At 49.1% G+C, this 14,420-nt stretch overlaps 1 protein-coding gene across 1 annotated transcript in view; it reads right to left on the reverse strand.

The window, feature by feature from the left end:
• Window positions 1–14,420, reverse strand: part of LOC119442721 (reversion-inducing cysteine-rich protein with Kazal motifs) — a 43,910-nt gene continuing 29,490 nt past the window's right edge. The window contains exons 10-15 of the mRNA XM_037707700.2: window positions 12,345–12,482; window positions 10,684–10,875; window positions 9,311–9,415; window positions 8,678–8,858; window positions 2,911–3,338; window positions 1–2,338 (exon numbers count right to left, since the gene is read on the reverse strand). Coding sequence (XP_037563628.1) covers window positions 1,773–2,338; window positions 2,911–3,338; window positions 8,678–8,858; window positions 9,311–9,415; window positions 10,684–10,875; window positions 12,345–12,482 — 1,610 coding nt within the window. The 3' untranslated portion in view covers window positions 1–1,772. The remainder of the gene's footprint in view (window positions 2,339–2,910; window positions 3,339–8,677; window positions 8,859–9,310; window positions 9,416–10,683; window positions 10,876–12,344; window positions 12,483–14,420) is intronic.

A 14,420-nucleotide genomic window follows, 5' to 3' on the forward strand; every position in this document is an offset into this window, starting at 1 on the left:
CCTTCCTTTATTTTTCTTCTGTACATTTGTTTCCTTCAGTTTCTGTAGTGCCAGGCTAGCTGCAGCAGCGTTTATGTGTGGCAATGCAAGCCCATCTGACAAGCATGGTGAAACAACGCCTTGTTTATTTTATTTTATTTATTTATTTTTTTTTACTAAAACAGCCTCCAAGCTTACGCCACGTCGCACGATTTATAAACGCACCGTATACCATATACGTCACCTTTTTGGTCTTCCGGAATATTGTTTTGGGAACCTCAAAAACGTTGCGTCATGCGTTCTTTGCGTGGATTCATTCCGATGTGCCCCATTTGAGTATTGGTGCCACTGCTTTGGAATTTCTATAACACCTGGAGAGCTTTGTTCGTTTGCACGCCTATAGCACACTGCTCCTTATAAACATTATGATGACACTGGTCAGTGAGCCCATCCATCATCTATCTGTCTCAATCAGTTTCGTCACCTCGATTGCGTTTAACGCGCATTTTGCTCTTCCTTCTGATGGGCTCAGAGTCATCTAAGCCAGAAGATGTGCACAGGCTGCAAGTGTATCAGCTCTCACATGTCGCGCAATTATCATTTGGCAAGGCGAGTTCTAACCATGAAAAACGGCAGCTTCAAACATCCAGGATGTCGAGCTGTCGCTGTGTCCTGCAAAAAAAAAAAAAAAAAAGGCTAAGCAGTGTACGCAGCGTGCTACGCTTCGGTAGCAGTAATCATGTGAAGTCGCCTCCCCAAAAAAGAAGAAAAAAAACAACATTCTTTTTCAGAAAAAAAAAAGGCCGCAAGGTGGCTTAATAAAACGAATCTACATAGGTATTTGGGGCTGGTCAAGCTGCCATGAGCAGCTTTTTTTCCCCACTTTCCCTCCGCAATACTGTATTTTATTTTGTGGAAATAAAGCATACTACTACTACTACTACTACTACAGCCAGGGCACATTCGCTGGATGATGGTGAAATCACGAGAAAGATTATGACGGGCAAGAAAACTGGTGGTAACGTCATAATAAGCAACAGAGTTGCATGTCTTTTGTCAAAACAGGAGTATCTTGTTGTCATAGAAACTAGAAGTCAAGAGATCATGCAATCAAAATTACCTTCGGTGTTCTATCGCGCCTTCTTGGTACCTTATTTAGAAGTTGAGACGAATTAAAAAGTGTGCGGCGGTACTCAAATGCTAACACAATGAGATGATTAAAAACTGTCGTCTCGCTCGAGTCGATGGTCACACGAGAGCAGTTTCCGCGCTTCACCGAGCGCCATTTCCAAATGAAGTGCCTCATAAGGTTCTAGCAGTAGATGTGGTGTATTGCGGTGCACGTGCGCAGTGCATTTCAGGCCAGCACGCTGGCAGAATTTTACAGAAATCTTCGGTCAGCTTTTGTTACTCTCAAGGCAGTTAATGAGCAGGGACATCGCAGCGAACGTAAAACATGCCATGACAACTTGGGGAGATGTATCAGCATCTCCTATACAGCACAATGGCAGAGACCGCGTGCGAGATATCTTCACAAGCCGGGGTATAACTCCATGGCGATTCGCTCAGCGGAAAGTTATCTTTGGTGTACCACTTTGGTTTTTATGAAGCTTACGCAAGAGCTGGACAGTTGAGAACTTGAACAGCCCGTAGTGAAGACAAGACCCGAGAGTCTGCACCTCTGGCGTGAGATCTGTGGGAAGCGTTCTCTCGGCCGCGCGCGTTGTCGAAGATACGTTTTAGACAAGTTACGTTGCTCGACAGCCAAACATTTCGTCCAGCGATCAGTCATGCTACCGCACTCTGTCAATTAATGTCCGTCGGTAGCCCGCAATTCCCTCAAGCGGGGTGGCACGCAGCGCAGACACCGACGGCTGCCGATGAAAGGCAGCCGTTGCTGCTGCTGCGAGCGGTGGTCCAAACAGTGGTGCCGGGCACACAGCAGCCACTAACAGCAAAGGCAGCAGCAAGAGCGTTAAGAGCGGCGCATGCGCGGCGAGCCTTCCGGCACCAGGCGCCGACGATGTGGGTTCCGGCATTTCGTCTAGCAGTCCCGCGGAACCGGCCACTGCTTCCATGGGCAGGAGGCTGAAGAGCGCCGGGTTTCGCACCCGCACCAGAGCGTCCAGACGCTGCGCTTCGGCGCGACAGAGATTCCAGGAGGCGGGCCGCGACGTCGGCACCACGAGCACCACGAGGAAGTCTGGCAGCGCGGGGTCCAGGTGGCCGAACAGGTCGCACTGGGTGCTGGACAGCTGCGTGCGTAACCACCACAGCAGCTCGGACAACGCACGCTCTTCTTTCTGGTCGCTGTCGCCGTCACGCCAGGGCCGCCCCATGACCAACCGCAGGCCCCAACCTATAGCAGGGTCACCGCGTTGTGTTATTAGTCATCAAGTACATATATGAAGAGTAAGTATACATGCCTATCACAACGAAGACCAGTCTGTTATGGTCAGAAAAGGCCTTCACCTCTTGCGACAGGGTGAATGTACCTTTCATTAGTGTTTACACATACGTGTCTCTTTGGAGAGCCCCGCACATCTAAAACGCAATTTTTTATGTTTATGTTTCTATTGAGGGCTTCCCTAAGTGGGCTCATTCGTTAAAACATCTTGTATGCAGCGTGTAACAAGCATCGGCTAAATGCACTGCATTGCCCTCTCCCGCATACATTAGCAGTGTCCGCAGTATTCGGATGTACTGCCTAAATAAAGCGGGGATTTTTGGTGGATTGCTCTGGCGCACAGCCGAATAGGAAAACGGAACATGCGCAGGCAAGCCACTCGCGCATACACCCGCAAAAATACTCGCACTCGAGCGCGCATACCGACAAGACCGTGCTATAAGTTGCCAACTTCTTTCTGACGGCCTTTCACGAAGAGGAACAACGCTCACGCACACACCAGCAGTAAGCTGCATGGCGCTCACCACACAAAGGACAGCAGGTGCCTGGAAGCCGCGTCAGCTGCGCTTGACATCCACCTGGTGGCAGTTGCGGGCAGCGCACTTGGTCGCAGCTCTCTGTGCCCGATCGGCGTAGGCAAGGTCCGCGGTAGTCGACCAGCACCCGCTGCGCCCAGGCAGCGCATTCGCTGGCGTACATCTCGCCGTCCAGACCGCACACGGGGCCCCGCGCACGGCACCCCTGCTCGCAGGGTCCGTGGTGCGCCAGCCACGAGCTCGGGTCACCGTCGTGGCTGGACAGCAGTGCGCAGAGGTTCGGATGTTCTCGACCCTCCGTGTCGCAGACCGGACCACTGCCGCGGCAGTTTCCGCCGCTGGCGCGGTCTGTGGCATTGCCGATGCAGATGAACTGTCTGCACGGGCCCAGACAGACACGCCTCCTTGACACGCATCTGCGCAGGACCCCCGATCATGCAGACAGGTAGTTAGGCCAGGTTTTCGCACACAACTTGTGAGACGAGACGGTATAGTTAGTGCACTGTCAGTCCATTTTTTGGAAAGGGGAAAGAACCTGTCAGTCAGTGTGTTAGCGTGGTAATGCACCGAACGTGTTCCTAGTTCAGACTTTCAAAACATAGGCGCAACCTTGCTTTCTCTCTTTCTCTCTCTCTTTGCAACCTAGATGCGAAGAGTAAAAAAAAAAATTGAGCATGCGGATATAATGTTAACGTACCTCAAGAAAAAAACAGCGCAAAAGAGACGAGGACGGAAAGAAGACAGGTACAACAGACAGGCGCTGTCTGTCTGTCTGTTTTACCTGTCTTTTTTTTCGTCCTCGTCTCTTTTGCGCTGTTTTTTTTTCTTGAAGTATGTTACACCAACTTGCCCACATCAAGCTCCTTCTGCTTCAGATAATGTTAATGCCCCGTGCCTTTATGTCCACGATGTCAGCTGTCGCCACCCCAAAATTACCTACCACAAAAAGAGAGACGCACGCAAAGTACGCGTGTGTGTCTATCATTTCGTGTTCTTGTTTTGTTTTCTTTGTTTTCTTTCTGGATAAGTTTCTAGTATATCGTTAACCTTTACCTCGACGCTTTAACATTAGGCTATAATTCTTATGTTTTCCAACGTTTTCCTTAATGCTTCTGCTTCTTAATAAAGACATAATCTTGTTCGAAGTATACCACATTCAAGCTTATCCACGCAGCTACAGCACCGCTACCGTAATAAGGCAAACCTACGACTGATAATTAGATCACGCTGGAGCTCACGATCTACGATTCAGAATAATACGCGAGTACGTGCCCAAGCGATTCTTGCAATGCGCATGCTTAGAGGTTGAGAATCGCCTAGTCAATCAATAGCGACAATCTAGCTGTGTGTGGGAGCCTGCTTACAAGCTGTTGCGTAAAGTCACAAAAAAGGGGGCTTCGCTGCGAAACAATTATTGCAGAAGAGAAGTCGTTCAAGGCTTTACATCATCAGAGGAGGCGGTCGCTTCTCGCGACATTTCACGGCCAAGGAGAAGGAAATAGTGACACCGAGGAACAACTTACGGCTTATTTATACCAGAAACGCTTGACTTCCTTGTAGGTTTGTAAAGGACAGAACGCGAAAGTTATGCAGATGAACTCACGCCAAAGAAGAATAAGAGAAAATACGATTATACGAATCGCCTTCATGTTCTATCTAGTGCGTGATGCGGCAAGGTACTTTTGCACAGGGGCAGCCGGAGTTGTCATGAATAAACCAAGCACCAATCAACGCCCGGAACTTCCGGCCGTTCCACATTTGCCAGCAGTGCTGTTCTTTTTTTTTTCCCCCTCTAATCAACCGACTCGGTCAGGAGTGATGTAAATGCGGACGAGATGCCGCAGGAAGCTTGTTAACGAAGGCTGTGATTCGGTCAATGTAGCAGTACAGAAAGAAGCACGGCAGCCAAGGAAGAGCGGGAAATCAAGGCACTACATTCAAGAACGTAGGAAAGATCCCGTGTGGCGTGATTGCATTACTGCTGGGGAGAGACATCGCGCGGCAGCTAAAGGCCGCTCGAAGGGATCGCACTAAAACCATGCGGTTCGCTCCGCGCAGGACATTCCCGAAACGGATGAGGCTCGGGCTGCGGGCGTCGCGCGTTCCGTAACTCCGCTTCCTTGGTCGTCCATCACATTTCTTTTCTTTTGACTCATCCGCCTGTCTCACCTGGATTCGGGAAGAAACTGCCTCTCGTGGAAGGTGATAGCCCCCCCCCCCCCCCTCACTCCCTCAGCCTAGGCTCGCGAATTGAGGTTGGTGTAGGTCTGTCGCTGGACCCTTCTTTGCTTCTTCCAGACGAACGTAACTTGAGGCTCTTTGTAACGCCGCAGTGTATACCTCACAATACAATACTTCTTTTAGCCCACACTACCGCTGTACGCTTCCTACGCGTGTTGTTCTTTTCTCTTCTGTGTAGCATTATTCTTTCGGCACTTAGCAGTAATTCTTGCTGTCGGTCTTCTTCAGCGAGAGAGATACGGGGTTCGCCGTGTGCTTAGCTTGATGGCGAAGGTATTTTTATTGCGATGGCAATTATATGGACACTACAGGCGCATTTCTGCCATTGGCGTCGCCATGATGTTCTGTATAAAGTCCAAGTGCGATAACATTGTCGCCGAGCGCACCGTATGCTGTATGTGCGAGTGAAAGCGTGCGAGGGTGAGCCGACGATGGTGACTCAGTCTCGCGCGCGCAAGGGAAGAACGCAGGGAGCGCGCCGTCTTCCGTCGCGCGCAAGGCACGGGGAGGGGGGGGGGGGGGGGAGGAGGGAGGGGCACTCTACTCCAGCGGCGGCCGCGTGGGCCCTATCTTGAAAGTGATCTGCGATGGGGCAGAGTGCGTTGAAGTGCTGATAGCTTAGTGTGCGCTGTGTTCCCGCTGCTTAGTTAGCGTTGAAACGAGAGGTAACACGAAGGTCAATCCGCGCGATGCTGCTGCAGCCGCGCTTTCTCACTCCAGCATTTTGTCAGTGAGTTTGCGCGGTCATCGAGTGAGATGTGTTCATGTTTGCTTGTGCGCGCGTGACACCATGCTTGGTAATTTAGTTAGTGTGCCTATATGTTTACAAGTTTATATGGCCGATAAAACGACTAACCTTACTTCGTATAGTTGTCTAATAGTTTGCTATCGCAATCAATGCTTCGCCTGTCGCACGAAACTGTGATTTTTTATCTGTCTATTTATTTATTATTTATTTATTTTCAATTACTACCTCTACCTCTAGTCGTATTATATTGTACGTCTTTGTGGCAAAAGCAATCTGGAGGAATTATCTTGATTATCGCATCTTCACAGTTTTTAAGAAATTTCGATCACATTCCGTGATACACCCGGTTTACAAGTTTATTCGGCCGATATAACTACTATCCTTACTTAGTATAGCTGTCTATACTAATTTGCTATCGCAATCGACGCTTCACCTTTCGGGCGAAACTGCGACTTTTAAAAGATTTACAGAAACAGCTATTAAGGAGTATTTCAGTCAACCTACGTCATCGTCTCGCAGGTATTGTCAACATGTTTCTTTGGAGAGAGAGACAGAAGAAAGGGGAAAGGCAGGTAGGTTAACCAGATGGGAGGATCCGGTTTGCTACCGTACGCTGGGCGGTGAATTCTTTCTTTGGAGAAAAAATTCACCGCCCATGCACTCCGTACATATGGTAAACCAGCGAAGCTGAGATGTGCATGCGGCCCCGGTATGAGCCACACGTGATTTCTTTCTTTCTTTCTTTCTTTCTTTCTTTCTTTCTTTCTTTCTTTCTTTCTTTCTTTCTTTCTTTCTTTCTTCTTGTCCCTGGCTCATACCTGCATATCCAATGCGGGTATGCGCCACACGTGATTTTATTATCGTTAATCGTGACGTAACTGACGAGCCTGTGATATTATTGATGTCATGACCTCTCGGTCATGTTAGTCATACATTCGTACTCTTCCATGCCAATTTTGGCATATACCAAGTGAACGAGACGCGAGGTTTCGATAGGTTTTCGATAGGTTTATTTCCGCCGGAGTGTTTCTGTGGTCGGACCACGAGTGTTTCAGCCTAGGCATATACAGCTTCGCTGCAAAAGAAAAGGCCAAGACGGAAATACTAGCTGTCGTTGACCGAGGGTAGTATTCTCTGACTGTCACTTTCGGGGATACTTTCATTTTTTTTTTTCGTGACGTAACGTCCAGCGCGGCGCCTCGTTGGAGCGACGGGTCTGCTGGCTTTTTCAGTGGGCGCCATTTGAAACGGATATCCACGAAAAGGGATCGATCGAGGGCAGAGCCATTGGAATTGATCCTAAGTGGGCGAAATGTGGACCATCGTGACGTTTTCGGAGTCGTGACGTCGTATAGTGCCGTCTTCGGAGTTGCTAACGGCTTGCCGTCTGCGGCTGTCGCCGTTGTATACATATAGCGCCGTCTACGGAGTTGTCGTTATCGTCTTGTCGACTTCGGCTGTTGTCGACGTTGTGCCGTCGTTGTCGTCGTCATTGTGGTTGGGCCAGCTACCACTGTTGTGGATTGCTCAACAGGCTTGACTGTGGGCGGACCTCTACAACAGATTTTATTTGCTCACCAAACAAGGTTAGTTAGTTCTTTGTTATGCATGGAGAGGCAAAAAGCGCGAACATACTGAAAGTAAGCTTGAGTAAGGCACCACAGCCTCTTCCTTTCTTCGGGTATAATGAACAAAAAAGAACACTTATCGAGGTATGTAGCAGTAGCAGATGACACGCTCACGGCCCGGCCATCGCCGGTAGGTTTTCGCTGCACTAGGACAAGGACGATGTGTGATGTTTGTCGAGGGAAGAATACTGATGAGAGAGAAATGCACAGAGAAGGTCTACACATATCTAAGTATATTTAAGGCTTCCATACTCCTTGAGTCACAGTGCTATATACCATTACTGGACGCAGAACACACTGCTGGTGCGCTCAATGGCGCTACATTGTCGGTCAACATTCAGGACTATGTAAACTATATATTCGATGAAAAGCGCTTGCGTATACTTGCGCCAAGGGAAATAACGTTTGGCTTCAAAAAAGTCGCAGTTTCTCCCGAAAGGCGAAGCATCAATTGCGATAGCAAATTCGTAGAGAGCTATACGGAGTAAGGATAGTAGTTTTAACGGCTGCATAAACTTGGACACATTCGCTTACTAACTTACTAACTACTCATTACTACTACCATGCTTACTAACTGAATTAACAAGCATGGTGTCAGCGCGCACAAGCAAACATGAATAGATCACACTCGATGACCGCAGACAAGCACTGTCAGAACGCTGGGGTGAGCAAGCGCGCAGCAGCAGCGAGCTAAGGTTCGCGCAGTCTATCGCTTCAACAGAAACTGAGCGGCGAAAGCACAGCGCATACAAAGGTAAGAGCCGTGTGGAGAGCACTTTCAAGATATGGTGCGCGGCTTTCGCACGGTGCCTTTTGCACGATGGAAGACGGCGCGTTTGCTCTCCGCCGTGCGTTCGCTCTCAGTGAAAGCGCGCGTCCCTCGCGCGCTTTCACTCGCACATACAGCATATGGCGCGTGGCGACAATTTCATCGCCCTTGGACTTCATACGGAACTTCACGGCGACGGCGACGGCAGAAATCCGCTTGGAGTGTCCATATAATTGCTATCACAATAAAACAAGGAACACACTAACAATATAAGCTTGAATAACGCACTCCAGCCAGCTGCCTATACTTAGGGGATAACGAACAGAAGTCAAGGAAGGCTAGGGAAGTTCTCTGACGCGCAGAACTCACAGAGGAGCTCTAGCAGGGCAGGGTCGTCCGGCGCACGGGTCCGTCTGGTGGCAGGGACCCGGTTCCCACTGGCCCTGGGCGAGGCCGGCGCAGCGGGCCAGGCACGCGCTGCGGTGAGTGCGTCCGTCGGCACCACAAACCTCGCCCTCCTCGTCACCTTCAGGACTGCAGCCGCAGGTCACTGCAAGATTTCACGGCGTACACGCCATGGCTGGAGACGCGTTGTGTTTCATACCACGGCCGCTCGATAAAAACATCCAGCGGCCGTGGTCGAACAAATGCAGACGCACTTTTTTTCTAAGGTCGTAATCACGCAGTGCACATTTAAACGCAGCGCGCGCGCGCGCGCGTGTGTGTGTGTGTGTGTGTGTGTGTGTGTGTGTGTGTGCGTGCGTGTGTGCGTGTGCGTGCGTGCGTGCGTGTGCGTGCGTGCGTGTGTGTGTGTGTATGTGTGATTGTCTGTAGCTTAGACTTCTATCGAAGCTTACGCGGTACTTCATGTAACAAGAGGTCTCACTGACGCATCAAACAGTTTGATGAAGTGAGTATGCAAAACAGCTTCTACAAAGCAAAAAAAGGCGTTCCGTACGCCGTTGGCAAGTGCGTGCTTGCGACACTGTACAGACGCCTTACCGTCCTGGACAAGGCAGTCATGCGCTGCCCTAGTGCAGCTGATGTGGCCGGTGCTGTCGCAACGACAGCGTAGGCAGCCGTGCACCAGAAAGCGGCTTCCCGGCGCTGCAAGAGAAAAACGATGCCGCATCAAAATTCTGTCTATTTTGAGCCGTTGCCTGCTTTTCGTGCAGTGTTGTGCAACGACGACACTACGGCAACGTCCTGATAGGCAGCAAATGCATGTTCGCGGTCGGCCGCCCATGCAGAATAACAAGGATCCCGCTAAGTCTGGAAATGTTATGGCAGCGTGTCGTGGTCCTTACAGAAGTATTGAGTTAGTGAATACTTTATTTGCAAGGACGATACTTAGGCCTAATGCTGAGAGTCTAATAAGAATAAAATAGAAATATATAAGAGAGCGCCAGAATAAAGAGAAAGCACGGGCGAAAACTATTACTGCACCAAGGCCTCATATCCCCTAGGTAACTTCTAGCTTGAATATTCTGAGATCTGACGTCGCACAAGGCCGAGAGATGACTCCTTTCAATGAGGAAGGCTGGCCGTGACTACTACGCGATCATATAGTTCTTTTCCAACGCAGTGTTCTTAACAGTCACGTCAGCCTGACTAGATGACGTCACTGTCAGAGTGGTCAAGCGTACTGTTATCGAGGGAGTGTTAACTGAATTCCGTCGCCTGCCTTGTAGACTGGGTGATCCAGGAAAGGGAGGGGGATAAAAATCAAGAGAGTCGCAACACCGGAATGAATGTCGAACGTAGTTTAAGAAATGTAAGGGAGTACATGTTCACTGTCTGGTGCTTGCCGGTCTACGAGGGATTAATGAAGTGATGCGGCGTGAACTTAAACACCTTATCATAAGCAGTCAATGGATTGAGCCCCTGCCTTGAGGGACGACGGTTAAGCCCGACCGCCAACCAATCAGCTGCGTCAACCAATCGGCTTCACCGGCCAATCGGAAAGTATTTTCACGTGAGAGCACCTTGTTGAATTCTGCTCTGAAATAGCTTTTCGAAGATGTGCTGGCAGGCTAGTTTGTTCAACAGCGATTACGCATGGACTTTCTTTTTTTGCTTACATGACATTGTAAAACCAATCAAACAGACCCACAGTGGCATCTCACGGGTTATGACGTTGCTCTGATGAGCTCGATGTCGCGGGTTTGATCGCGGCTGCGGCGGCCGCATTCCGATGGCGGCAGAATGCAAAAAACATTCGTGTACCGTACATTTGCGGGTACATGTTAAAGTACTACAATTGGTCAAAATTATTCCGGAGTCCCCCGCTATACGACGTGCCTCATGATTACATCCTGGTTTTGGCACGTAATACCCCAGAATTTAATTAACAAATTATCGGCTAATTCGCTCACAGCGAGACCGTCCGGCCAGCCAACACTTCCTTGGCGTTGCGTCATCGCAGCCGGTGGGCACGCACTCGGTCAGGGCACCGGTCTCCGAGCACCGGCAACGAGCCCAGCAGAGCCGGCCACCTTCGACGCGTGGCAGTCGTGCTGGAGAGCCTTGAGGCACCAATGTCCCCGACGCGGAGCCCACGGGACAACCTGCATGCGAGGAACCGCAGTATACATCCATCATCGCACACTGTGTATACTATTGTCCCGCTGGTCGTTAGAATAGCTCATTTTGCATTAAAAGTAATAAAAAACATGGTTCGCCATCCCGATCCTGACAACGTCCAGCGAAGCTGTGGAAAACCGCCACTACAACTGCTTAGGGGGGTATTCTTTATAAATACGAAATCATTATATGGCCCATGAAGCGAAAATCCGCCGCTAACATCCGATGGTACTAAAACCATGCGACCAGGTGGTGACGTCACATTTTACATGGTGACCAAGCGTGATCACGTCATCACACCAAAGGTCGCGTGATGACATCATCACGTCAAACGTAACGTTACGTGATAACGGTGTCGTCACGTCACGATACGATAACGCCTGATGACGTCAAACGTGGCGTTATCATGTCAAGCGGGACTTCACGCGATGACGTCATCGTCAAGTGATGATGCCATGTGATGACGTCAGGTCATGCCTCTTGGACGAGCAGCACACTGTGCGCTTCCCGATTCTTTTCACTGTCTCCGGGATCGGCCCACATTTTTGAGTGAGCGCGCGCGCGGTCACAAAAAACTATAGAGGTTATAACAGCTTCGCTGTAAAAGGCAAAGAAAAAAGATGGAACGTCGCGGTGCTTGGCATATAAAGTAATTGTCGGTGATTAGACGTTGAGCAAGGATATTTTAACGCTGTATGCGCGACGTAAGTGGCGGGCGGCGGACGGGTCATTGCTCGTGTCCCCTTTGAGTCATCGATTTAAAATCATGCTTACTCAACGCGCAAGTTTCACAGCGAGAAGCCGGCGGCAATATTTATAGTTGTCATTGTTTCCAATTTCGTCAAAGTGAATAATCGAAACATAAATGAGGTGAATGGAGAAACTCAAAAAGGTATCCTGTCCTCGTTCACGAATAAAGTTGATCGGATTTTGCTCGATTCATATTGTGTGCGTTCCTGGCGGTTTCTTGAGACTTACTTATAGTATAATGCTTCAACTAATGTTATTTCGATAACAATTCAAAACGTCAGCATTCTGGATTTGCACTCACCCACATATGTTTTGTGTTTCTATCTGTAATTCTTTGTCATTGGTTTACTGTAGCTGTCATCTGGTTCCATTCCATCCTCTTTCCTTTCCTTCTTCCTATCGTCCGTTTCTGTGCTTGTTACCTTCCTTCCTGACGAGTTGGTAGGTGTTGTGTCCCTTCCAGTGGCAATTGCCTGCCTGCTTCTTACTTTTTTTTTCTCTCTTTCGATTGCATATATATGTTTCAAAAAATAACGTCCGCCACATCACGCTAAGCTTCCGTATATATTAAGTTGGAGTCGAAGATCCACTAGCACGACAGTTATAGTCCTTTTGGACTGCTGCCTTGACACGTTACGCTTGACATTGCTCGGGGCCGGGCGTCCGATGAGACGGAGCTGTGAGTGGTGATTGGTACGCTTACTTTTCAAACACCGGTACATGCTGCAGGACTGTCCCGGGGCACAATGCCGATTCACGACGCAGATGGACGAGCTCCCACAGGGCCGCGATCGGCATGGCTGCGTCGCCGGCTCGGCTGCCGGTGGCATTGTTGTTGGCTCTGGAAAGCAAGGTGGCGAGAGTGCGGACGAAAGTTATTTAGTCGGTATATAAGATACGAGTAACGCATCTTCTCTTGGTAGCTAGCAGTGGGACAGGGAGACGAGGAGAGATGAAAGAGAGAAATGCGTAATACCGGACCAGGAGGACACTGACACGGTAGGCAGATTAGTTCCCCTGAGATGTTCTTGCAGAGAGCAAATTATTTTGCTCTGATGTGGTTGTTCGTTTTCGTTTATTATAAGGAATTATCTCGGAAGTAATATATAGGTAGAAGATGTCATCAGGACCACCAATGTGTGCCATGCAGTACGTTCAGTAAGGACGTACTCGGTTGCGCCTGAGTTACTACTAAAGGTTTGCAGGTTTTGACTGCTGGCGCTAAAGGAGCAGATAACTCCCGAAGGATGAGCTTTAGAGTGCGCGACAAACAACTTAGGCCCGCCCTAAAAGCGTGCACGCTCGATGTGTCATTATTACAAGATCCGGTGATTTACACCCAACGTCCGGCTGAAAGACTTAATCGAGCCCCAGTGGGCGGCCTGGTTTGCAAGAACAAAGCATGTCAACTCAAAAGCGAGCCACCCTGTATTCTTGGTGAATCTTATCTGTGCTCCAATCCACGAGGCAGAACAGAAACAGATCCTAGAGTAAGCTGTAGGCATTCAAAGATACGCGATGAGGCGGTTTAGAAGAGGGTTTGCCGTTAACGGACTCTGGTAGTCCAGTCTCGAGTTCGCATTACCAACTTTTCTTCTTTTTTCATTGCAGAAATGAGAAATGAAAAAAAAAAAGGGCGGGGGCGAAAGAGCTTTACTATTTTTCCCCCCATGCGCCGCTTCATTTGTTCTGGGCATAGTCTGCCGTCCCTCGACAAGCGGAGAAAAAAAAAAAAAAAACGCGCGAATATTTGTCAAACACGAAACACACGCCCTCGCTCGCGGCTCTGAATATCATCCGCCACTGCAGCCAGAATGCCAGTCTACACTGATTTGCATGCGAAGGCACGCACGTTTGCGAAACCATACACGGTCTCCGCCTAACGTCCGCGTGCGTGAATGACTGCGCAGGCGCAGCGCACTTCAGTCGAGGCAGGGTTGCAATATGTAGAATCCATAACCGAGGAAACAAATGAGAGCGAACCAGGACACTGCGAATGATAACCTATAGCGAATAAGTGCAACTCCGTGAACGTCATTGATAATTATATTGTGGAGGTTAACGTCCCGAAACTTCGCTGTGCGTGGGCTATGAGGAACGCCGAAGTCCGGATGAGTCTTGACTTGCCCGGAGTTCTTCTTTAACGGTCGCTAAAAGCAGGGCACGCGAGAGTTCTTGTATTCTGTCGTCACGGGAATGGCTACCGCCACGTCTGGGAATGGAACCACATGCTCGGCAGCGCAACGCTGAGCCGTACTCCGTGGCGGGTTGAATATGTTGTCTCCGTGAGATGCGCTTTTATTGATCTGTAGAGTATAGCGTGCGAACAAAGCTCCGCTTATTTGAATTTTTAAAACGATTCACGACACGAGTTGAGTATAGCGTATCCAATTTCAATTTGATGTCGCACAATTTGGACGGATCATTGACCGCGGTGTCTTATAATACACTACACAAACTAGCGAGCGATGTCCTCAGGTTCTTGCTTATGATAGATTGTTGCATTAGCGAACGTCTACAGAAGCCCAGGATGGCATTTCATTTATTTAAGTTGTAAGGCAAGCGAATAACTGGGAATAGCAGCGGCGGCAGCGTTATCACAAAACCGGTCTACAGGCTTCAGAACCGCGAGCTTAAATTCGCTCCCAGTGGAGGGATGACTTCGTGGATGCAACGCACGTCATTCGTCTTCACCGCAATTTATTTATTTATTTATTTATTTATTTATTTATTTATTTATTTATTTATTTATTTATTTATTTATTTATTTATTTATTTA

The sequence above is a fragment of the Dermacentor silvarum genome, chromosome 2, assembly GCF_013339745.2.
Source record: "Dermacentor silvarum isolate Dsil-2018 chromosome 2, BIME_Dsil_1.4, whole genome shotgun sequence".
Classification (NCBI taxonomy): domain Eukaryota; kingdom Metazoa; phylum Arthropoda; class Arachnida; order Ixodida; family Ixodidae; genus Dermacentor; species Dermacentor silvarum.